Source organism: Camelus bactrianus, chromosome 16 (assembly GCF_048773025.1).
Source record: "Camelus bactrianus isolate YW-2024 breed Bactrian camel chromosome 16, ASM4877302v1, whole genome shotgun sequence".
NCBI lineage: Eukaryota > Metazoa > Chordata > Mammalia > Artiodactyla > Camelidae > Camelus > Camelus bactrianus.
In genome coordinates, this window is record NC_133554.1 from 43,876,409 (window position 1) to 43,901,601 (window position 25,193).

At 36.6% G+C, this 25,193-nt stretch overlaps 1 protein-coding gene across 14 annotated transcripts in view; it reads left to right on the plus strand.

Moving 5' to 3' along the window:
• The window catches only part of BRCA1 (BRCA1 DNA repair associated), a 53,360-nt gene that overhangs the window by 12,837 nt on the left and 15,330 nt on the right, over positions 1 to 25,193 (plus strand). For 2 of the 14 annotated variants that reach the window (XM_010968937.3, XM_074343348.1), the window contains exons 4-15: positions 2,541 to 2,618; positions 3,662 to 3,750; positions 4,343 to 4,482; positions 5,639 to 5,744; positions 6,700 to 6,745; positions 7,732 to 7,808; positions 8,427 to 11,849; positions 12,263 to 12,351; positions 15,416 to 15,587; positions 20,067 to 20,193; positions 21,837 to 22,027; positions 24,861 to 25,162. In XM_010968937.3, the coding sequence (XP_010967239.1) occupies positions 2,541 to 2,618; positions 3,662 to 3,750; positions 4,343 to 4,482; positions 5,639 to 5,744; positions 6,700 to 6,745; positions 7,732 to 7,808; positions 8,427 to 11,849; positions 12,263 to 12,351; positions 15,416 to 15,587; positions 20,067 to 20,193; positions 21,837 to 22,027; positions 24,861 to 25,162 (4,840 nt within the window). The remainder of the gene's footprint in view (positions 1 to 2,540; positions 2,619 to 3,661; positions 3,751 to 4,342; positions 4,483 to 5,638; positions 5,745 to 6,699; positions 6,746 to 7,731; positions 7,809 to 8,426; positions 11,850 to 12,262; positions 12,352 to 15,415; positions 15,588 to 20,066; positions 20,194 to 21,836; positions 22,028 to 24,860; positions 25,163 to 25,193) is intronic. The other 12 variants (XM_074343350.1, XM_045505871.2, XM_045505870.2 and 9 more) reach the window with 12 other exon arrangements.

A 25,193-nucleotide genomic window follows, 5' to 3' on the forward strand; every position in this document is an offset into this window, starting at 1 on the left:
ATTTCAGGGTTGTGTGGACTGAGAGAGAGGAATGCATGTTAAAGGACCTGGCCAGTAAAAAGTGCTTTCTATGTGTCTGCTGGTTTACCGTTCCCACTGCCTTTTTAGCTCCCTTTATCTTTTCTCTCCTGGCTCTCCTCAGTGTCATTATCTTCTCTCTACTCTGTTCCCCCATCACCTCCCTTGCCATACTGTTATGTTCTTTATAATGTCAGGGATTTTATTTTGCTTTTCCACTGAATTCTTTGTATCTAGAATAATACTGGACATGTAATAAATATTGGTTGTATGAATGAATCACTGCTTTTAATTGTCATCACCAAGGCTGCTTCTACCACTCTTTCCTTTTTTCCTTTCTGCCTCTCTTTGCTCTTGAGTCTTTTGTCTTCTCCCCAATGGAACATTGATCTTTATAGACACCACCAGCCAATGGCATCAGTATTTTCCTTTGTTAAGGAAGCTGACTCATTAGAATATGTTGCATATGATCTTCAAGTCTTCTTAGCCGTGTTCATTGTCTAAGACAACTAACAAAGTTCTAAATCCAGCCATTCTAAAACCGTGTGTTTCAGAAGGCTGGAGCCGCCTTCATTCCTTAGATGTCTGGTGAGCAGCTTGTTTATGACAGACACTAAGTTATGTCAAGATTGTGAATATAAAAATGAGCAAGTTTTCTCCCTTGAAGTTTTTTAAAAAACATTTTTATTGAGATATAGTTTACATGCTATAAAATCCACCCATATAAAGTGTCTAATTCAGGTTTTTTTTAAGTATATTCAGAGTTATGCAACAATCACTACAATCTACATTTAGAACATTTTCATCACTCTGAAAAGAAACCCTGGAAAGAAACCATTAGGAGTTACTCTCCATTCCTACTTCCTCTTAGGCAACCACAAATTTACTTTCTACCTCTATAGATTTGCCTGTTCTGGACTTTTCGTATAAATGGAATCATACAGAATGCAGCTTTTTTATGTCTGGCTTCTTTCACTTAGCATAATGTTTTCAAGGTTCATCTGTATTGTAGCTTATTTCAGTGCTTCATTCTTTTTTATGGCTGAATAATATTCTGTTATGTAGATATACCACATTTTGTCTATTCATTAATCAGTTGGTAGACATTTGAATTGTTTTTGCTTTTTGGCTGTTATGAATAATGCTGCTATGAACATTTGTGTACAAGTTTTATGTGGGCTTATGTTTTCATTTCTCCTGGGAAGAAACCTAGGAGTAGAATTGTAGAGTCACATGGCAATAACTCTTAACATTTTGAGGAACTGCCAAACAGTTTTCTGAAGTGGCTGCATTGTTTTATATTTCCACCAGCAATGAATGAGGATTTTAATTTCTCCAAATCTTCTCCAATACTTATTATTATCTATCTTTCTGATTAGAGTCATCCTAGTGGGTGTAAAGTGGCATCTCATTGTGGCTTTGCTTTGCATTTGCCTAATGACTAATGATATTGAGCATCTTTTCATGTGCTTATTGACCATTTGTATATCTCCTTTGGAGAAAATGTCTATTCAAATCCTTTGCCCATTTTTTAAATTGAGTTATTTCTGGTTTTTTGTTTGTTTGTTTGTTTGTTTTTTACTGAGCTTTAGGAGTTCTTTATATATTCTAGATACAAATCACACCAGATACATGATTTGCTAATATTTTCTCCCATTCTGGGGACTGTCCTTTCACTTTCTTCATGGTATTATTTGTATATAATTGGATACATTGGACAAAAACAAAAGTTTTTAAGTTGGGTATAGTCCAGTATATCCATTTTTTATTTTGGTTGCTTGTGCTTCTGGTATTTGTTTATTTATTTTAAAAAATCACTGCTTAACCCATTGTCACAAAGATTTATAGTTTTAGTTCTTACATTTAGTTTTGTGATCCATTTTGAGTTAATTTTTCTGTGTTGTGTGAGGTAGGAGTCTAGCTTCATTTTTTTGCATGTGGATGTCTAGTTGTCCCAGCACTGTTTGTTGATAAGACTTTTTTCTTTTTTCATTTAATTGTCGTGGTGCTGTTGTTGAAAATCAATTGTCCATAGACATACAGGCTTATGTCTGTACTCTCAATTTTGCTCCATCCTTGTATATGTCTATTCTTATGCTAATACCACACTCTTGATTACTGTAGCTTTTGTATTGAGATGCTGAGTTTTTAAACTCATTATAATCATTTAACTTGAACTACTTACCATTTATGTCTGATTATGCACCATGAAATAATTATGAGTATATCATTAAATGTGCCATATTAACTTTTAATAAGTTTTATTTGATCATAATAGGAAGCCACATGCGTGTAAGTTTGGTTTTCATAGATCATTGCTTATGTTGTTCGGTTTTCTGCTTATGCAGCATCTAAAAACAATTAAAGAAAGCCATTGGTTGTGATTCATCTGCCATTACCTTTAAAATGGCTCTTAAGGGCAGTTGTGAGATTATCTTTTCATGGCTATTTGCCTTTTGAATATTATCTCTGTAAAAAATGAAGTAACTTGAGTTGTTCTTTTCATTCTTTATCATTTATAGATTTTGTATGCTGAAACTTCTCAACCAGAAGAAAGGGCCTTCACAGTGTCCTTTGTGTAAGAATGATATAACCAAAAGGTATATAATTTGAGTAGTTGATTGGAGGTTGGAAGTGACAGCAGCAGGAAAAAGTAGAAATTCCTTAATAGCATAGCTGGTGTTCCTATCAAACCAGTCATCAGTAGAAAAGCATATAAAAGGGTGTTTAGCTGACAGAGTAAATTATTTCTAAAGTCATTTTCCTGAAAGTTTTATAGTCTATCTGCCTTATACAAGTGTTAGCAATTTGTTGCCTTTCTCATATCCTTTTGAACGATGCAAGAACTTGCAATCTTATCTAACATAGGACTGTGTCACCTGTCCCCATTGTCCTGATACTGCTTTTATTTTTTTCCTAGCTTTTAATTCTACCTAATTATTTACACATACACATACACATACACATACACACACACACACACACACACACACACACACACACACACACACACACACACACACACACACACACACACACACACACACACAGTTCCTCTGGCCAGGATATAAGTTCTCTTAGGGCACTGGTTTAATCTGTCTCAATCAACACTGTTTTTCCAATGTTTGGCAGATAGTAGTCACTCAGATATTTAAAGGAATAAATACATTATATTGTCCTACAACTTTTCTAAACCAAAATCTCTTTTGGGCCATTGTTATCTGTCTGTGATTTTGAAATAATGTAATCATCATTTGGCAGAAATCCCTGAGAGCTAGAAGTGGGAGACTGGGTGGATGAGGTTCAGATGTTAAGAACAGTAAGTTTTCTGTGCAGTGGATGTATATCTCCTATGGATTCAAAGAACTATTATTTTAGATAGTTGTAGGCTTTTGGTAGGATTGAATGGCAAAAAGAATTATGAAAACAAACAGTACTGCTACACAGTTTATTCTAATGTCAGTGATGTTTTGATTTTAGCATAATGTCACTAATAGGCTCTGTTCTTTGAATATAATCTTTTTTTTTTTTTTACTGTTGCTGCATCTTTTTAAAATTTGTTTACATCTCTTTCCTTATTTTAGTATCCTTAAGAAGTTGATAATCATTTGCTAAGTGTGTCTTTCAACCAATTTACTTTCAGAAGCTTACAAGAAAATACAAGATTTAGTCAGCTTGTTGAAGAGCTGTTGAAGATCATTCATGCTTTTGAGCTTGACACAGGATTGCAGTGTAAGTGTTACATAACCCCAGGGGCCAGTCCTCAAGTGGCCAGCTATTAAAATGGAAGTTTGCACAATTCTTGTATATGAACAGGTGATAAGACCTTTTGATCTAAGTTAATTTTACCTCCTTATCTGTAATCTATTTTTTAAATCATTTTAAACCACTGGCCTCACACTTCATTTTATCCATCCTAAGATGCACATTTTTCACATTTTCACATCTCTGAAATTGGGAGCAATTTACCATCACTGGTGTGTTGTTGTTTAATTCAGTGTGTTTCCCTTTTTTAGTGGTACAGAAAATAATGGTGCATTTTACATCATTGGTGTCTTAGTTTGGGTGAAATATGGTATTAATAGGCACATTTGTTAATATTGAAGTGGAAAAAAAGGAGTAGGAATAACTTTGACAATCTGTGTGTTTGTCTCCTAGGAGTAGAATTTCAAAGTTGTTTTTTGTTTTTTTTTAATTATAGGCAACCTTTAATGCATTCTTAATAATACAACAAAGAGCACACACAGGATTTCTCTTGGTTCTTTGGTCACAATTAATGCATGTTTTTCTAATTGCAAAAATTGTTTTCCCTTGTAATTCACAGTTGCAAATAGTTACAACTTTTCAAAAAAACAAAATATCTCTCCTGAACATATAAAGGAGGAAGTTTCTATCATCCAAAGTATGGGCTATCGAAACCGGGCCAAAAGACTTCAACAGAGTGAATCTGAAAATCCTAGCTTGGTAAAGCCATTTTTGTGTATTCTGGTAACATCTCTTTATTGAGCATTGTGAACTAATGTGTGTGCTAGATGCTTGTGGATTTATATAAAAAGTCAGTAAACAAAGTGAGATGGTAAATTAAGTGGTTGAACAAGAGTTAGAGGAGTTTGGTGGCTGGGGGTATAGCTTAGTGGTAGAGCACATGCTTAGCATGCATGAGGTCCTGGGTTCAATACCCAGTACCTCCATTAAAAATAAATAAATTAAAATTTAAAATTAAAAAAAAAACAAAAACGAGAGAGGGAGTTAAGAGAAGGTGCATGTAGCTAGTGCGGGCAAGAGAGACCTTACAGGCCCTTCCCCTGCTTTAGTGCTTTATCCATTCCAACGCTTGTCCAAAATAGTCACAAGGACACTTAATAGTTTTAAGCTTCTCAGTTTTTAAAATGACCATCTTATGGCAATTCTCCAGGCTTGAGGAAATATCTTCTATTTTATTTCCTCTGGAAAGTTGCCTGAAAAAAAAATCAGTTTTTAACATTTGAAAATTGCTTCAACTTAAAAGTGTAATTGTCAAAGAAAATGCAGAGATTTGTTCATAGTTATTCATATGTAAATGAATAATAAAGATCTTAAAAATAATAGTTCTCATAGTACCAGCATTCATTTTTCAGTAGAGGTTGAAGGGCTCAAAAAGAAGAAGGAAAGCTTCATCAAAGTAGTGTTGGGTTTTTAAATGTTCTTTCCTGTACTGAATATTCTTAGGATTGCTGAGTTTTTAATTTTCATTTATCCTTTGTAAAATTTACTTAATCTTAGTTCCACCCCTGTTATCAGATGTGATTGGAAATGTGTACCAAATGAATCTCATTCCCTTTCTATACTATAATATAAAGTATTAACTTCAAAATATGCTTTCCTTATCTTTAAAAATATTACACGGATAATACATACTTACTTTAGAAAAATTTAGAATGACAGAGAGAGGGAAAAGTATTCAAACCACACATAACTCATACATTCTGGTATGTAGTTTGCCAAGTATTTTTTCAAGTTGTCATAAATTTTAGCTAATTGATTATGGTCTGTTTGTTTCCATGGCCTTGAGCTTCTCTTAAGGAAGGAAAGCACAGAACTGGCCGTTAATTAGTTGATCGTTTTTTACTGTACTGCTTAGCAGGAAACCAGTCTTGGTATCCAACTCTCTAACCTTGGAATTGTGAGATCTCTGAGGACAAAGCAGCAGACACAGCCTCAGAATAAGTCTGTCTACATTGAGCTGGGTAAGAGTCTCAGATTTTTAAATTTAGAGTAATAGTTACTGGGTTCTTTGAGAGTTTTACTAAAACCTTGGTCATAATTTATGCAATGGCTGGGAGCTTTAGGAAGTGAAAATTATTAAAATAATTTTACTAGTCTTATGGTGTGTTATAAATAATGTAAAAGATTCAGATCTCGCCTTGGAGAACCTTACTTTATAAAGAGAGCAAAAGAAAGGATGTCTGGTTGTAAGTTTGTATAAATACACTCTGGAAAGATGGAGAGAAGGGACAAGAAAGAACTTGATGCGTGGGCTACAGCACTTGGAGGGATCTAACGTAAATTGTACTAGACTGGAAATAATTTTAAGAACAGCTGAGCTCAGTTCAAACAAGTCTATGTCTTCTCCTTTAGAATATATTTATAATTGAAAAGAGTGGCCCTCCTTTGGGCTTCCAAGCACCACCATACGTTTGCCATAGCACTTACCAGATTTCTCTTGTAATTACTTGTATGTCTTTTCCTCTTTCAAAAAGATCATAAGTTCCTAGACAACAAGTGATGCCTCGTAAAAATAATCAAAGTAATTATAATAGAGATTATTTAGGAGCACTTACTGTAGTCCAGGCACTGTTGTGTTTTACTTGTATAATTCATTTAAGATGCATGACAGACAGTGGTTACTATTGGAGTTATTTTACAGATGAGGAAATCAAGGCACAGAGCGGTTGAGAATTTTTGCCAAGGTTGTAAAGCTAGTAAGTGGCAGAGCCATGATTCAGACCTGAAAATTCTGGCTTCAAAGTCTGTGCCTACAACCACTTCTCTGTATTGTCTGACATATCTATAGATCGTTGTGCCTGCCATATAGTGGATGCTCAGTAAATATTTCTTGAACGAATATCTGTTTTGCAAGTACAGTTTAACCCTTTTGATAAAAATCCTTTTATTCATTTGTTATTTGGGGAATTTTTTTAGGATCTGATTCTTCTGAAGATACAGTTAATAAGGCAAGTTATTGCAGGTGAGTCAAAGAGAGCCTTTTTCTGTAAAGCTGGCATTTTTATACTTTGTTAATATTAAGGATTGGAATTTAGGCTTGAATCATGGCATTGGAATAGATCTTAAAGATCATCTGCTATAATCTCATTTTATAGCTGAGAAAAGACCCTTTTTGTTTGTTTGGTTTCTTAGTAGTTTGAAAGTGTTTAAAGTAACAGTAGAATTCTGTACAGACTTGCTTCCAGCAGATAGTTGTGCTCTGGCTTATTTCCTTGTGTATGGTAGTGCTGACAACAGTGGTAATTGTGACTGTTGGAAATATTAGATTTTTTCATTTTCAATTCTTTCCTTCCTCTGTTCTTTTAATTCCGTCTGTTCCTCCAACGTTGTCTACATAAATTAAACCATATCTACAAGCAGTCCCCAACTTGGTTACCTGTCAAACTGCTTTCCTTAGGAATTGTTGCTTGACCCTAAGATCCATGATGGCTTAGTCTAAACTATGATGGTGTCATTGCCAATCAGATTTTGTTTGCAAATGACTTTTTCTAATCTCTCAATTGGAAGAAAATGGTTTTTAGCCTGATAAAGAAGCACAGAAGGCAGTGTTGCAAAGTGGTGCGTTCTTTGCGTTCTGCTGGAATGTCTGTCCCATCCCAGGGCTCCCTTTGTTTAGATATCTTTGCTCTTGTATTCTCATTGAGATATACTTTATGTTTTGTTAGTTTTTTCTTCACTCTCTTTTAGCTATTGTTTGGTTGTTGTTTAAATTTTGGTTCTCTTTTGTATGTCCACAGAGCAATGTTCTGTACTATTGCTCTGATTTTTGTGACTGTATGTTCTCAATCTTTGACCATTTCATTTTCACTAGAAGTTGCTAAAGGAGAATACAGATTTCAGAAAGTGAATCAAATTGATCAGCTTACTGCAGCTTTACCTAACTCATTTTTTCAACTGTGTGAGCATATAGCTAATGTTTCTCACTAAAGCTTCTGCTTTTCCCTATAGTGTGGGAGACCACAAATTATTAGAAATCACCCCTCAAGGAACCAAGGCTGAAACCAGTGTGAATCCTGCAGAAAAGGGTAATGGCAAGTCTTCCAACTTAACAGGCACTGAAGAGAGAATGAGTAGATACAGTACTGTAATTAGATTATTCTGAAGACCATTTGGGACATTTATAATTCACAACATCTCTTGGCAGAGTTAGGATATTGATCTTTCTCAGGTATCATGGTACAGCCTGATCTATTTCAATGGCACTAGACTGATATGGTTCTAATAGTAGCCTATGTAATTGGTTGTTGCCTTTTACTTTTAATTGATGTGTTTGTATTTTGTATTTTACATACTGGTATTTAGATATAGGGAGTATGAGTCTGAAGATACAACAGTCTGATACCCAGACTGTGCTTTTAATTCACTGTTAGAGGTTAGGGAAATAGGAGGTGTGGTTTATGAGCTGGGAGAATTATGAAATTAAAATTTTAATTATCTTGAGTGGAAGTAATGAGAATCTAGATAAATGGGAATTAAGCAAAAGAATGTGAGTTACATCTTCAGTATACTTGTTAGTGAGGTTAGTTTCTCTAAAAATATTCAGTTTCTTCACACACACACCCTAAGTTGTATTAAGTACATATTTTTTCACGAAAATTCTGTTTTTAAGCACCTTGGGTGGTGGTTGTTGTTTTTTTTTCCAGCTGCTTGTGAATTTTCTGAGGACATAACAAATACTGAACATCATCGATCCAGTAACAAAGATTTGACCACCACTGAGAAGCATGAAACTGAGAAGCATCCAGAAAAGTATCAGGGTATTTCTGTTTCAAACTTGCATGTGGAGCCGTGTGGCACAGATACTCATGCCAGCTCATTACAGCATGAGAACAGCAGTTTATTACTCACTAAGGACAGAATAAATGTAGAAAAGGCTGAATTCTGTAATAAAAGCAAACAGCCTGTCTTAGCAAGGAGCCAACAGAGCAGATGGGCTGAAAGTAAGGACACATGTAATGATAGGCAGACTCCCAGCACAGAGAAAAAGGTGGTTCTGAATGCCGATCGCTTATATGGGAGCGAAGAACTGAATGAGCAGAAACCTGCATGCTCTGACAGTCCTAGAGATTCCCAAGATGTTCCTTGGATAACACTGAATAGTAGCATACAGAAAGTGAATGAGTGGTTTTCCAGAAGTGACAAAATGTTACCTTCTGATGACTCACATGAAGTGGGGCCTGAATCAAATACTGAAGTAGCTGGTGCAGTGGAAGTTCCAAATGAAGTAGATGGCTATTCAGGCTCTTCAGAGAAAATAGACTTAATGGCCAGTGATCCTCATGGTGCTTTAAAATGTGAAAATGAAAAAGTCCACACCAAACCAGTAGGGAGTAATATTGAAGATAAAATATTTGGGAAAACCTATCGGAGGAAGGCAAGCCTCCCTAACTTGACCCACAGAGCTGAAGATCTAATTCTAGGAGCATCTGTTCTAGAGCCTCAGATAACACAAGAGCGCCCCTTCACAAATAAACTAAAGCGTAAAAGGAGAACTCTACCAGGTCTTCATCCTGAGGATTTTATCAAGAAAGTCGATTTGGCCGTTGTTCAAAAGGCTCCTGAAAAGATAATTGAGCGAACAGACCAAACAGAGCAGAATGGTCATGGGATGAATATTACTAGTAATGGTCATGAGAATGAAACAAACGACGATTACGTTCAGAAAGAGAAAAATGCTAACCCAACAGAATCATTGGGAAAAGAATCTGCTTTCAAAACTAAGGCTGAACCTATAAGCAGCAGTATAAGCAATATGGAACTAGAATTGAATACCCATAGTTCAAAAGCACCTAAGAATAGGCCGAGGAGGAAGTCCTCTACCAGGCAGATTCATGCACTTGAACTAATAGTCAATAGAAACCCAAGCCCACCTAATCACACTGAACTACAGATTGAGAGTTGTTCCAGCAGTGAAGAGATGAAGGAAAAACATTCTGACCAAATGCCAGTCAGGCACCGCAAAAAGCTTCAGCTCACGGGAGATAAAGAACCTACAACTGGAACCAAGAAGAGTAACAAGCCACATCAACAAATAAATAAAAGACTTGTCGGTAACACTTTTCCAGAACTAAATTTAACAAACACACCTGGTTTTTTTACTAACTGTTCAAGTTCTAATAAACTTCAAGAGTTTGCCAATCCTAGCCTTCAAAGAGAAGAGAACCCAGGAGCAATTCAAGTATCGAACAGTACCAAAGACCCCAAAGTTCTGATATTAAGTGGAGGGAGAGGTTTACAAATTGAAAGATCTGTAGAGAATACCAGTATTTCCTTGGTACCTGAAACTGATTATGACACTCAGGACAGTGTCTCATTACTGGAAGCTGACACCCTAGGGAAGGCAAAAACAGCACCAAATCAATGTGTGAGTCTCTGTGCAACAACTGAAAACTCCAAGGAACTTATCCATAGTTGTTCTAAAGATACTAGAAATGCCACAGCAGGCTTTAAGGATCCATTGGGATGTGACATTAATCACACTCAGGAGGCAAGCATGGAAGTGGAAGAGAGTGAACTTGATACACAGTATTTGCAGAATACGTTCAAGGTTTCAAAGCGTCAGACATTTGCTCTGTTTTCAAATCCAGGAGATTCAGAAAAGGAATGTGCAACAGTCTATGCCCACTCTGGGCCCTTAAGGGAACAAAGTCCAAGAATCACTCTTGAATGTGGACAAAAAGAAGAAAATCAGAGAAAGAGCAAGTCTGAAATCAAGCATATGCAGGCAGATCATACAACTTTGAACTTTCCTGTGGTTGGTCAAAAAGATAAGCCGAGTGATTATGCCAAATATAGCCCAAAAGGAATATCTAGGCTTTGTTGGCCATCACAGCTCAGAGACAATGAATCTGAGTTCATTATTGCAAATAAACATGGGATTTTACAAAACCCATATCTTATAACATCACTTTCTCCTAACAGGTCATCTGTTAAAACTATGTGTAAGAAAAACCCATCCGAGGAAAAGCTTGAGAAATGTGTCATATCACCTAAGAGAGTGATGGGAAACGAGAGCACCATTCAAAGTACAGTGAGCGCAATGAGCCAAAATAACATTAGAGAAAGCACTTTTAAAGAAGTCAGCTCAAGCAGTGTCAATGAAGTAGGTTCCAGTACTAATGAAGTAGGTTCTAGTATTAATGAAGTAGGTTCCAGTGGTGAAAACATTCAAGCAGAACTAGGTAGAAACATGGGTCCTAAATTAAATGCTATGCTCAGATTAGGTCTTTTGCAACCTGAAGTCTGTGAGCAAAGTCTTCCTGTAAGTAATTGTAAACAACCTGAAATAAAAAGGCAAGGAGAAAATGAAGGCATCTTTCAGGCTGTTAATGCCAACTTCTCTCCATGTCTAATTTCAGATAACCTAGAACAACCTATGGGAAGCAGTCATGCTTCTCAGGTTTGTTCTGAGACACCTGATGACTTGTTATATGATGACGAAATAAAGGAAAATACCAGCTTTGCTGAAAGTGACATTAAGGAAAGATCTGCTGTTTTTAGCAAAAGTGTCCAAAAAGAATTTAGAAGGAGCCCTAGCCCTTTAGTGCATACGCATTTGGCTCAGGGTCACCAAAGAGGGGCTGGGAAATTAGAGTCCTCAGAAGAGAATGTGTCTAGTGAGGATGAAGAGCTTCCATGCTTCCAACACTTACTGTTTGGTAAAGTAACCAATACACCTTCTCAATCTGCCAGACATAACACTATTGCCACAGGGAGTCTATCTAAGGAAACAGAGGAGAACCTAGTATCATTGAAGACTAGCTTAAACGACTGCAGCGACCAGGTAACGTCTGCAAAGGCGTCTCAGGAACGTCACCTTAGTGAGGATGCGAGATGTTCTAGTAGCCTATTTTCTTCACAGTGCAGTGTATTGGAAGACTTGACTGTTAATACAAACAGCCAGGATCCTTTCTTGATGTTTGACCCTCCTTCCAAACAAGCTGAGCATCAGTCTGAAAACCAGGAAGTTCTGAGTGACAAGGAGCTGGTTTCAGATGATGACGAAAGGGAAGCTAGCCTGGAAGAGGATTACTGCCAAGAAGAGCAGAGTGTGGATTCAGACTTAGGTATTGGATCCAGGTTTTTGTGTTTAGCCCCGTCTGTTTTATAGAAATGAGCTAAATGTTTCTGCCTTTGGGGGAGCACATTTTACGAATTTCCAAGTGCAATGAAAGTAACGGCTTCTTAAACTTTAAACCTGTTCCTCCCAAGGTGTTTTTCCTTAAAAGTCCTTCACCTAGCCAGAACATCTTCTCTATTTGAATAAGATTTAATGCCCTAATTATTGGTGGACTTGCTTCTGGTTTCCATTCTTGTGATTTCCAAGAGGAAATCCGGGTGTCCCAAAACAAAGAGTGTAATCATTTTGTGTGATGTGAAAGTGAGGTCTGTCCTGCCAATAGGAAGAAACAGGAGCTACAAGTTAAAGTATTGGCTGTCTGTCTTTACACCTGAATCTCTATTTTTATTATCATTTAAGGTGAAGCAGCATCCGGGTATGCAAGTGAAACAAGCTTCTCTGAAGATTGTTCAGGGCTGTCTTCTCAGAGCGGTATCTTAACCACTCAGGTAAAAAGCATATGTGGATGTGTGTGTGGTGTTCTCTGCATTCAGTAGTATGCATCCCCCATTCTTACATTTGCTTAAATCATCCCTTAGAATTAATGGTATAACTGTTGTGTGTGGGACCTTGTCTCCTCAAATTAGATTGTAAGTACCCAGGTGGAACACATGCCACCTTCTGTTTCATACACACACACACATACGTACCAGCATGCTCTCTGCAAAGCACTAAATATTGAATTTAATGAATAAGCTAATCCTTCAAAACCCATTTGTTCTATAAGCAAAAACAAGTCTAGAGCCTTCCACTGTTTTGTGGATTTTTTGTTTTGTTTTTTGTTTTTTCTCTTTTAATTGGCTAGTTACTTGTTCTTTACTGCCTATAAGTCATCTTTTTTCTTTCAAAAAGTACAGTTTTTTTACTTCCTGTACTTAGTGGTCAATATCCAATATTTTGGTTACTTATGAGGGGATAACAGCTTTGTCGTATCTATGGCATTTGGTAACATGAATATTTCAGTACTCCAGGCAGAATAGTCTCCTAGAAAAAGTACTCTCTATCACAACATCTAAAAATTAACATCATCTTCCTCACAGAACCTGGCTCTGTCTCCTAATTTTTATATTGCAGAAGTGGCACCAAATTTTTCAAAGTTCTCATATTCAAAAATTCAGGCTCATCTCAGCTTATTTTTTCAGAATGTGAGCACAGTGATTGCTGGTGGTAATACTGGTGAGAGTTCTGTGCCTGGCTGTGTTACTCTAGGCAATTTACGTATCACCTTGGAACTGTAATATGCACATTCTTAAAATGGAGATAATCTGGACCAGCAGTTTCTGATTCTGTCTTCCTTAGCCATATTGTATAATATTGGACGTTCAATAAACTACCTTCTTGTTCTTTATATTTTTGATCTTATTCCTAGGGATATATGTCTATTTGTTCAAGATTCACTTTGTAAAGTGTTTTTAATCAAGCATCTACCCAAAACAGAGCCAAAAATCAGATTTCAGGGCTAACTTAAATCTAGAATAGTGCCGACAAGCAAAAGATTAAGGAAGGATTCCTCCCATTAAGGAGGGTCAGGTATTCCTCTTCGGTATACTACTGCATTAGCAGTATAAACAGAAGTAGTGAGGGATCATCTGTTCCTGCTGGGACATGTATTATTGGCAGGGACTTCCGAAGGAGACACTCAAGCTGGACCTTGAAAGATGAGAATTTTTCCAGGTGGAAAAAGAAGGGAGGCGGTAATCGAGGCAAAGGCACAGAGGCATGAAATGCCCAGGAAGCACAGAGTTGTCCCATGTGACTGGAAAACAGGGCCTATGGGTGGTTTGGGAGAGAAATAAGAGAGGAGATCAGGCTGTGAAGGCTCTTTTGGATGCTGTGCTTAGGAATTTGGAATTTATCCTGAAGGCAATAGTGAGTAATAATTGTACAGTATTCAGAAAGGGTCAACTTAGTATCTGAACAGTGGTATACTACTAAGATCCTATGGAAAGAGAGACATAAACATGTCTTTTAGGGAACTTTAGCTGTATTAAAAGTAGAGATCAGAGTAGCATAGTGGCATTAGAAAAGAAAAGTAGGGCTAATTCAAGAAACATTAAAGAATTAGAATCAAGAAAACTTGGTAACCAGTTTGAGTTTAGTCTCCCAAATGTATCTGGCCAATTGCCTACAGGGGAATTTGTCTAAGTTATAAAGTCATTGCTTTGGGAAAACCCAAAGGAAAGTTATCTAACTAGAATTCTCCCATTACTGTTTTGTTTTTTTTAATTTTTTAATTTTCTAACCTATTTATGGCCACATAGAAGTTAGATGTGATGGTTATGACAGTAGTGACTAAAACAGCTTCTGAAGCTTATCAGATGGATATCCATGTTTGGTTTCATTCCAGATTTACTGAGGCAGCCCCTTGGCTAGGGTTTGATCGGTGCTGGAACTACTCACAAGCACCACGTGGTGGCAATGGCGCTGTTGTGGACACTGGCAGCAGAGCAGTCTCAGCGTAGCAAAGGAAGCCTTTGTGGAGCAGGGAATACATTTCCTGGTCATAAAAAAAAACTCCTGAAAACCGAGAACTCAGTGTAGCAGGAGAAAGTAGATGGCTTGTTTTTAGTAGAGGGCACAGTCATTTCAAGGATCACAAGAAAAAGAAACAGGGTGAAACAATCTTTGTTTCCCTGGGGTTTGCTGACAACCATGGATGCTCCTGAAAGTAATGAAGAAATGTATATTTTGGAGAGCTCCTTACTTAACAAATACTTTGCTTATCAAAAACCTTAGACTTAGCAGATTTCTTCTTCACACGGAGAAATAAACAGCAGGAGCCCCATAAGCAAGAGGAGCCCCTTACCTTGAATTGAAAAGAATAACTGGCCTTACGGACTTTCCAAGGGCTTTTTCTGTTGGATACTTCCTCTAGCAGGTTCTTCTCTGTAACAGTGTCTAGGTACTCTATCCCCATCCATCTAGAATGGCAGCACCTGGAGGGCTGTATCCCCATCGCCAGGACAGTGACTGGCACATAATAGATGGTCAACAAATAGTTGAACAAATAGAGAAATTAATGAAATAGCTCTTTGCTCTTTCTATTGGAAACTAAATGTTCAAAGAATCCCAGAAAAGAAAGAGACCTTATAAGCCAGAAATGAGACAAATCTCTTAGGAGTCCTACAATACCAAATTTTTGAAACACAGCCTGAGGAAAATGTCAGCAGAATCATGCTAAGTTTAAATATTAAAAGTGTTTAAGTATCTTAATTATTTTTTCACTCCCTAGCTTTAAAAGAAAACCAACTGCAAAAAGACATCACAATAAATCAAACCTCTTTGGGAGCATTTGAGGAATTTCTTCTCCCCCTCCAACATCATTCTGAAATACTTCCATGGGCATTAATTGCATTAATATAGTCAGATTAAAAGGTGTTCAGCCAGAACTCATAATGCCATATGAGGTGATTTTAGTTCCCATGAGAAAATTAATTGGTATGACATATTCTTGCTTTCTGACAAGTTTCTAAAAGAGTGCAACTTTCTCGGTGTCGTCTCCTGTCTCTGCAGCAGAGGGATACCATGCAAGATAACCTGATAAAGCTCCAGCAAGAAATGGCCGAACTGGAAGCTGTGTTGGAGCAGCACGGGAGCCAGCCTTCTCGCAGCTCCCCCTCCCTTGTAGCCGATTCTTGTGCCCCTAAAGACCTGCTAAATCCGGAACAAAACACATCAGAAAAAGGTTTGTAATATTGGCCAAACTCGTTATCTTAAGCAAAGTTCTACCCCTTCCTAAGCCTTTACCTCCTGAAAAGTGTGGACCCAGCTCCAAGACTTGATGATCTTTGCTCCGCGTGTATTTGCTGAGTCACTCCATGGGTAATCTTAGAGCCTGGGTCCTAGTCCCTGCTCACAACTAATTCACCTTCACAAGGACCAAGACAGTCATGAAGTGTCGTCGTCTGAGTATCCACAATGAAGAGATGCTATGGGGAGCGCATAGGAAGCAGTGTGTCACGGGAGAGACTGGAAATAGGTAACACCATCATTTTAAAAAGCTTAAAAAAAAACCAGACATGTTTCTGATAATGCTGGTGTCAAATCACAAAGCCTTATTTAATGATGTGCTTTCTGGTTTATAGAGAGAAAGGTCCTGTACTTCAGGAACTGCACCTTGATCCACAGGAAGCCCAATTATGAGTAGAGACAGGTTTATAACAGCATTACAGTCATCAGCAAGGTCAGATGGACCTCTGAAAGGAGGCGTTTGGAGTTACCGGGCAGGTAGAGTTGTTCTGAGCTGACTCCCTATAAAAAGTGAGCACTGAGCTGAGGAATAACCTGGCATAAATAAAGTGAGATGAAAATTTGAGTTTTCATTGGAAAAAGCCCTGTAAAGACAACACATCAAGCTGGCCTTTAAAATAGGGACAAAGGGGCTGGGTATAGCTCAATGGTAGAGCTCATGCTTAGCATGTAAGAGGTCCTGGACTCAATCCCCAGTACCTCCATTTTAAAAATGTCTATATAAGTAAATACATAGGAGCAAATATGAGAGAGGGCTCTGGACAGAGGCCTGTGTTCCAGAGAGGAGCTGTGCTTAGGAACTGGCAGGTGTGGTGAGCGCCTCCCAAAGTGTTCTTCACAGTAGTGTTAAATTTCTTTCTTCGTCGCTGCCTTCCCCAGTCTTACTGGGGACCAAAGGGCCTTCCTTTGAGTCTTTCTAGGAACTCAAGTCTCAATTATTCAGTAAAGTGGCCTTGGTCCCAGAGTGTGCCTTGCAGTGTTTTTATGTTCAGAGAAAAACAGTAGCTCATGCATAGAAGCTAGGAACTCTGTTGCTATGGCAGTGGTTCAAAATGTATTTCCTTAAATGCTTTCTTTGTAAGTCTGTCTTCATTTAGTTCATCTACCAGTAATGAAGCCCAAAATCTTGTCCCCAGCACAATTTTCTTCTTTGGTGCTTTCACCATCTTCAGTCTAAAAACAGACTAGACGTTCAATCTTAATGCACTAGATATAAAATGTTATTGTCTGGCTTTGAATATATGTGTAAATCTACTATCTCTTCTTTGAGAGGGGAGTGTTTATTTTTTACTGAAATCTGTACACAAAATGTTTCTCTGTGGCTTCTTTTTTTTCATAAATGCTATATTTTTATATACATTATTTTACTATGGATTTGAAAACCTCTTTGAAAATTTCTTCTGAATCTGTATAAAACATTTTGTTAAGAAAGAGCTTTTACTCCGTCCTTTGTAGTAAACTTATTCATTGGTCTGCTTTCTCATGAAATTATAACATCCTCAGAATTCTGAGGTTGGTGGGTAAATGTTGAGAGGAGGGAGGAGAGGCTTTTGAGAGTGTCCTCATTTTAAAAAGTTCCCTCTCATTCCATAGAGAGTGTCTGCTGTGACCACTTACATTTGCATAACTTGAATATGTTGTTCAAATTGCTCAAATGTTACTTCTTAATGAGATCTCCCATACCCGTGATGTCTCTGACTTTTCCAGCCCCCGGTTTACCCTGTTATACTGTTAATTTTATAATAGTCCTTGTTAGCTTTTAACAGTATGTAATCTGTTTTGCATATTGTTTAGAGTTCCTCCTTATCTTCCACCAGAATGTAGGCTCCATGTGGGCAGAAAACCCTTACACTTGTCCTAGAACACATTAGGTGCTCAGTAAATATTTTATTTTTTAAAAAATAAATATTTTAATTTACATGATTAAAACTCTGAAACCCACTCCAGAGTTACTGAAAGAGTTTTGGAGTTTTATGGCTTTAATTCTAAAACATTTTGAGCATGAACTTAATGCCAGCTCAAGTTTTATGCCTTTTTCCTTTTTAAATTGGTCTAGTCTTCCTGAAATTCAAGCAAACTTATTAATCCTGGAAAAAGAAGTTTTGTTTACCTTCAGCTATACTAAAGTAACTTATTTTTTAAGTAAATGTTTTATTTTTGAATAACTTCAGATTTACAGAAAAGTAGCAATGGTAGTTCAGAGAGTTCCTACAGGAACTCTACCCTCTACTTAGTTTCAGTTTCCCCTAATGTTGTCATCTTACATTACCTGGTACTTTTGTCAGAACTAAGAAACCAACATTGGTACATTACTAGTAATGAGTGAAACTCTAGATTTAATCAGATTTCACCAGTTTTTATTTTTTAAGATTTAGTATTCTTAAAGATGATGAAAGCCCCTTTTCCAGGGTCTTTACGTCAAATGTTCTGCCCTCAGCCTAGATCTGCCCTCCTGTTTATCTAAGTAAGGGTCATTCCCAAGCCTGGATAATATCGTGCAAATGTGTATACTTAGCCGTTATAAATTATGTGTACCTCCGTCTGCAGGTAAAGCTATTTCATATCAGGCACTCTTTTTTTTTTCCTTCTCATGGATTACCTGTCATTCACAAAGCAGACATTAGCATTTGTAAGATCACAGTCCATTACAGCCAAAGTGATTTTCAGACACATCTGAGCTTTTCTGTCCCACAGTACGTTGATTCCTGGAAGCTTATAGTTTATCATTTCTCAATATCTCTTTCCTCCCTCTTCAATGTCTTTTCCTTTGATTCTTCCCAATATTTTGCATGATGCTTATTAGCACATAATGGGCAATCAGTAAACTCATTAAATGTTTGGTCTGGCCCATATTCCATACCCATGAAGAATATAACATATTAAGATTTACAGATGAAGGAATGATTTCAGGGGGACTATGGTACTGTTCCAATACTTGGGCTCCAAATCCCTGCATTTATGAAACAAAGATTAAGGAAAAAGAAGAGCAGAAAAGTTTTTTCCCTGTGTTTTTTAAGTACTATTGAGTTATTGAATCCTCTCAGGTTAGCTTTGTAGTTTGGGCCCCATTAAGTATTCAGGTGATGGAATGACTTATTAAGATCTGTCTTTGTATCTAAGGCCTTCCCCTCCCTGCCCTTTCACTTTTGTTTTTTTAACCCTTTCCAGTGGTTAATTCTGTTTTGTGTGATTCCTTAGCGACACATTACCTTTTATCAATGATCACCCTATATTGGGGGGTGGGGGTGATACCTATATTTAAAAACTTTACATACCACTTAAAAGAAAAACCTGCTGGTTCATAATTAGACCCTTCTTCCTTTCAGCACCTTATGGTAGCTCCAGGCAGAGTTCTTGTGTTCCTAGAAACTCACAGGTTCAGAAAAGATGACTATAAAGGAAACTATAAATAATGTATTTGAGGATTAATTCAGGAAATCAATGATCCCCCCCCCAGGGTACCCAATGTCTTAAAAAATAGTTTAATTAATACAGCCCTTTGTTTGCAATTTTTCTGCCTTGATTTATGGAGTTTGGCTTTTCTAATAAAATCTCAAAATAAATTACAGTTGTCAGTGACTTTGTAATGGATAGAAGATGTTTGTAATTTTTAAGTATTTGTTTTTACTTTTTAAATATTTCTGCCTTTAAACGACTTCCTAGAAAGCAGTGGCACAATAACACATTTGGCAGAATTAATAAATAAAAAGGATGTACTAACATGCCAGAACTTTGCCTTGGGTCTGTTCTGTGTTTTTTCTTTTCTTGTGCCATTTTATCATTAGTTCCACACATTACTTCCAGGTCCCTTATCAGTTGGTACCTTGGTTATTTTGTTTATATCGGTTTTTTGTTTGGTTTGGTTTTTAGTAATTGAAAATGTGAAGCAAAATGTCACCTGTTTTTCCTTTCTCATCTGACCCCTCCCCTCTTGTTTCTAGACACATGCAAAAGCTCAAACTCCCATCTGATACAGTCTTTGATGTAGGGGCAGTACGGATGGAAAGGGGGATGTGCTTTGTGCTTTCCAGTACTTTCTCTTCTCTATTATCTGAGGGGATTTAAGTATAATTTTGTTTGCTGCAGAGATAAAAATTCATTTCCTATTCTTGTTTCCTTATCATTCAGGGCCAAATATATATATATATTTTTTTTTTTTTTTCAGCCTTGTCTCAGCAGGTTATCTTTATTTGCCCAGTCTTAAAGAGTTCCTTTTATTGTCATTATTTTTCAGTCATTTAGTTCCATTTGGTGCTGTGTCACTTGTGTTAATAAAAATATATTTGTTTAAAAACCAATTTGATTGTCACAGATTGCTACTTTTGAAAGAAAAAAATTGATAGTCTCACCTGAATTATCACCATCAGGACAAAGCAGTAAAGTAGATTTCTTTGTTTTCTCATTCCATTTAAAGCAGTATTAACTTCAGAGAAAAGTAGTGAATATCCTATAAGCCAGAATCCAGAAAGCCTTTCTGCTGACAAGTTTAAAGGATCTCTGGATAGTTCCACCAGTAAAAATGAAGAACCAGGAAGGGAAAGGTAAGAAATAATAAATGTCAAGTTTGGTAGCTAAGTAATGCCTGTACTTATATTAAACTCTTATTATTAATTCTTTTTCACTATACTTTCTCTAGTTTTCTGTACACAGATATTTCTTACCCCTCATTGCTCTAGGACACTTCTCTTGTTTAATTGCATATAAGCTTTTTGGACCTAAACAAGGTATGAGCTACATGAGAAATGCATCGTAGATCCCTTCTGAAAGTCGGAATAAAATATAGAACTGAAATCTCAGCAGGCCTGGAGGCTGATGGTAGACTTCTCCAAGGCAGCCCTTGCCCTAATTGAAGTTTTTGCCTTCTGGAAAAGAGTTTAGCTATTGATTTACCCCAGAAAATATTCAAAATATCTTTCAGGAATGTCTATTCACATTACTATTGATATAAGACTGTGTAGCACTTGTATTTTTAAAAACACTTTACCTACTTCCTCATTTGATCTTTATAACAACACAGCCAAAGTAAAAGGACAAGTTCTGGGCTGCTATTCCAAGTTGATAGTTCAGAAAGGAGTCTCAGAACTATTAAAAGTCACACATCTCACCACTCTAGGAAGGAAAAGAAATTAATATTTATCAAGTTCCTACCAAGTGTATGTATATTTTTGCTTATCTTTATGGGAATAGTGACAAGTCGATAATCTAATCACACATCTTTCCCAAGCCTGTTGAAGTGGACTGAGGATATATTTTTGAGGCTGGGATACTGGCCTGGTAGCTGTGACAGAGAATGAAAAGATCTAGACTCTGTAGGCACTAAACACATGTTTAGAGATAATGACCTCATTGCCATGCTGTAACCAATTGAGCTAACCACCCATTTTATATTCAGGCTAAATATTTCTCTTCCTCTTTCCCCTCCCCAGCGTACCCTGTAGAGACTTCTGTGAAAGAACTGACATCGATTGAACTTCCCTTCCTCTACTAGGCTATTTGAGAACAATTCAGGTCTTGCTAACCCTTAATCCATGGAGCCTAGCTTTAGTGCCTGACTCAGTAAACACCCAATAATTATTTGAATTAATTGTCTGGTCTCTGAGGTCCTTTAAATCTGTTGATAAGTATTTTATTCAGCAAAGTTTTAAACACCTAGAAGAGTAAAGGATTACTTGCTGAGTACATATGCTCTGCTAACAGTATTTTATAACTGGCTTTTGTTTTTAGAATGACTTTGGACATTGCAAAGGCAAGAGGCAGAAATGATTCTATGCATTTTGCTAAAATTGGGTAGGAAGAACGAGCGTAGCGATGTCAAAATTAATCAACTTTCTATTTTTACTAGAGAGCTGATTCTCACACATTCATTTGGCATAGTGTACAGAATTTGAGTGGCAGTGGATAATTTGGTGAAATTTGCTGACATGCTTTTAAACAGCTAGGAAATATACTGCCTCAGACCAGACCCTAAGGGGAGATGTTATATGTCAGCCCTGTTATATGTCTGCCCATGTTGGCAGACATCATGAATCCAGGCTCCTAGGCCGTCACTCATGTTCTTTTTGGCTGGGCATTCCCGATCTCTCTGACAGTGGGCAGTTTCACTTATGCCTTAGCCTCCCAGGAAGTATCACTAGTCCTTTCACAAGCTGTGGTGATGGTTTTCTCCTTTCATCTGTATTTCTAGGTCTTCCCCTTCTAGATCCCAGTCATCAGATAATAGGTGGTATACTCACAGCCACTCAAGGAGTCTTCAGAGCAGAAACTGCCAGTCTCAGAAGGAGCTCATTAAGGTTGTTGACGTGGAAGAGCAACAGCTGACTAAGTCTGAGGCCCAAGATTTAATGGAGCGGTCTTATATGCCAGGACAAGATCTAGGTAATATGTCATCTGCTCTGATGGAGAAAACACTTTTATTTTCCTCTGAATCTTACCTAAAGATATTCTGGTGAATCACCTTTCAGATGGTAGTAATCTATCATGAATGCATCTGTTATACTTAAACCCATTAGAAAAATAGCTTGAAATGTTAATCCAAGTTGAAAATTATTACAGCTGTTAATCTCTTAATATTGGTTTAACTCTAACAGTTTTGAGGGTGGGAGGGTCTTGGTGCTCTCTAAATATTTTACTTCAACTATTAGATAAGAGTGCTAGGGCCCTAGGGTAAAGTTTTAGACTGTCCTTATTGAAAAATGAGTCAAATCTCTAAATTAAGTTCTTGTTTTATGAATTAATGAATATAAATCACTATATTTTTTATGTCTTATAAATCACTGTAACTGAATGGTGTGTTTTATGGCTTGTAAATCAAAGTTTTAATCTGTAAAGAAAGTTTTAAATTAGTCCTCAAAAACACATTATCATAAAAGGTACTCTCTGGCATCTAAATGTGGTATTTGGCCATGTTCACTAGGGTCATTTTAGGAATCTCATTCTTTTTAGCTATGCTTACTTGCTGATAGAGTGACATTTTCTGAAGTGTTTCAAGGGTGGCCTATTTTTAATTTGGTAATGATATCTGATGGTTTATTAAGTGAAAAAGTTAATGATATCATCGTGGATGAAGAAACAAAAATAGAATATTTGTCTCATTTTCAACCGTTTTTCCTTTCTTGAAAAAGTACTATATGTTCAATACCAGACAGTTGGAGAATATAAGGTAATAAAAAAGATATTTCAAACTACTTGTATTCTTGTCATTAGCAATAAAATATTGCTATATATCTTTAGTCAGTTTACTTAAACTTTATTTTTAAATATAAAATCATGATGAATATTTCTTAGCCATTTTCTTTAATGTATTAAGAACATGTCTCACTTTTTTTTTTAATTTAAAAAAAACATTATTTTGATTGTTTTTAGTCAACTATTTGTATTTGGCTTTTTTCAAAAAGCTTCAGTGATACAGGAAGTGCCAAAACATTCACAAGCAGCCCAAAGATTTAAGTATACATTTGATTTTATTTACAAACCAGATATAGACTCACAGACATAGAAAACAAATTATGTTACCAAAGGGGGAAGGGTGAAGAGGGATAAATTAGGAGTTTGGGATTAACAGATAACACACTACTATACATAAAATAGATAAACAGGACTTACTGTATAGCACAGGGAACTATATTCAGTTTCTTGTAATAAAAAACATTCATTGAGCTGTACACGTTTGATTTGTGCACTTTTCATGTCTGTGTTATGCTTCAATGAAAAGGTTTTTTTAAAAAATCTTTTTAAAGTATACATTTGAATCAAAACCATCCCCTAAGTCCATTTGCAGCAACATGGATGCTCCTGGAGAATGTCATTCTAAGTGAAGTAAGCCAGAAAGAGAAAGAAAAATACCATATGAGGTCGCTCATATGTGGAATCTAAAAAAAACAAAAACAAACAAAGCATAAATACAAAACAGAAACAGACTCATAGACATAGAATACAAACTTGTGGTTGCCAAGGGGGCGGAGGGTGGGAAGGCACAGACGGGATTTTAAAATTGTAGAATAGATAAACAAGATTATACTGTATAGCACAGGGAAATATACACAAGATCTTATGGTAGCTCACAGAGAAAAAAATGTGACAATGAATATATATATATATGTTCATGTATAACTGAAAAATTGTGCTCTACACTGGAATTTTACACAACATTGTAAAATGATTATAAATCAATAAAAAATGTTATATTGTTCAAAAAAAACCATCCCCTAAGAACTAAACTAGATAAAATAAATGACAGAAATTACAGAAAGCAGGCCTTATAATATTGCATTTAATGGAGTCTAAGATGCAAACATGTTTCATGTTAAGACTGAAATAGGGTAGCATCTTAAAAAAATCAATGGTTTTTTTTTAATTTTTAATTTTATTTTTAATTGTGGTAAAAAAAAGACAAACCACATAAAATTTACCTGTTAAACATTTTTAATCTCTCAGTAGTGTTAAGTGTTCACTCATTATTGTATAGCAGATCTCTAGAATTTATTCATCTTGTAAAATTGAAATTCTATATACATTAAACAACAGCTCTCCATTTATCCTCTCTCCCCATCCCCTGGGAATCAACGTTTTACGTTCTAAGAGTTTCTACTTTGGACACATATACGTGGAATCGTGCAGTTTTTATCCATGTTTGTAGCATGTGACAGGATTTTCTTCATTTTTAAAACTTGTTGTATGTATATACCACATTTTCTTTATCCATTTATCCACTGATAGACATTTGGGTTGCTTCCACCTCTTGGCTATTGTGAATAATGTTACAAAGAAAATGAGTATGTGCATTTCTCCATTTTGTTATAATTAAATGTTTGTAATTAAATGTAATAGGTGAAGAGTACTCCATTGGAGTGGATGTGGCATAATTTACTTAATCTCATTATTGGATATTTAGTTTGTTTCTCAAACCTTATTGTTAAAAACAATGTTGCAGTAAACATTTCTATGACTACACCTTTGCATACTTCTTTTAAGTCCTTGGGGTATATTTCTATTGACTGGTAGTATAAATACACGAGGCTTTTGCAACATAATGCCAAATTGGCCTTTAGAAAAGTTATGCCACCTTGCACTTCTGCCTACAGTGTTATTAGTGTACCCATTTTTCTCTTAACCTAACTTAATCTGTCTTTTTAATACTTAGCCGAGACTAGATGTTATCAGTCACAATTCACTGTTGTATAGATTAAACTTCTTTCCTCATTCCTTTCAGAGGGAACCCCTTACCTAAAATCTGGAATCAGCCTCTTCTCTGATGATCCTGCGTCTAATCCCTCTGAAGACAGAGCCCCAAACGTTTGCAGCATGCCATCGTCAACCTCTGCATTGAAATTACCCCAATTTCAAGTTGAAGAATCTGCCGAGAGTCCAGCTGCTGCTCATACTACTAAGACTGCTGGGTGTAATGTGAGGGAAGAAAGTGTGAGCAGGGAAAAGCCAGAAGTGGTATCTTCACCAAAAAGAGGCAACAAAAGAATATCTATGGTGGCATCAGGCTTGACCCCAAAAGAACTTGTGAGTACATCCATTATGAATCTCCCTAATG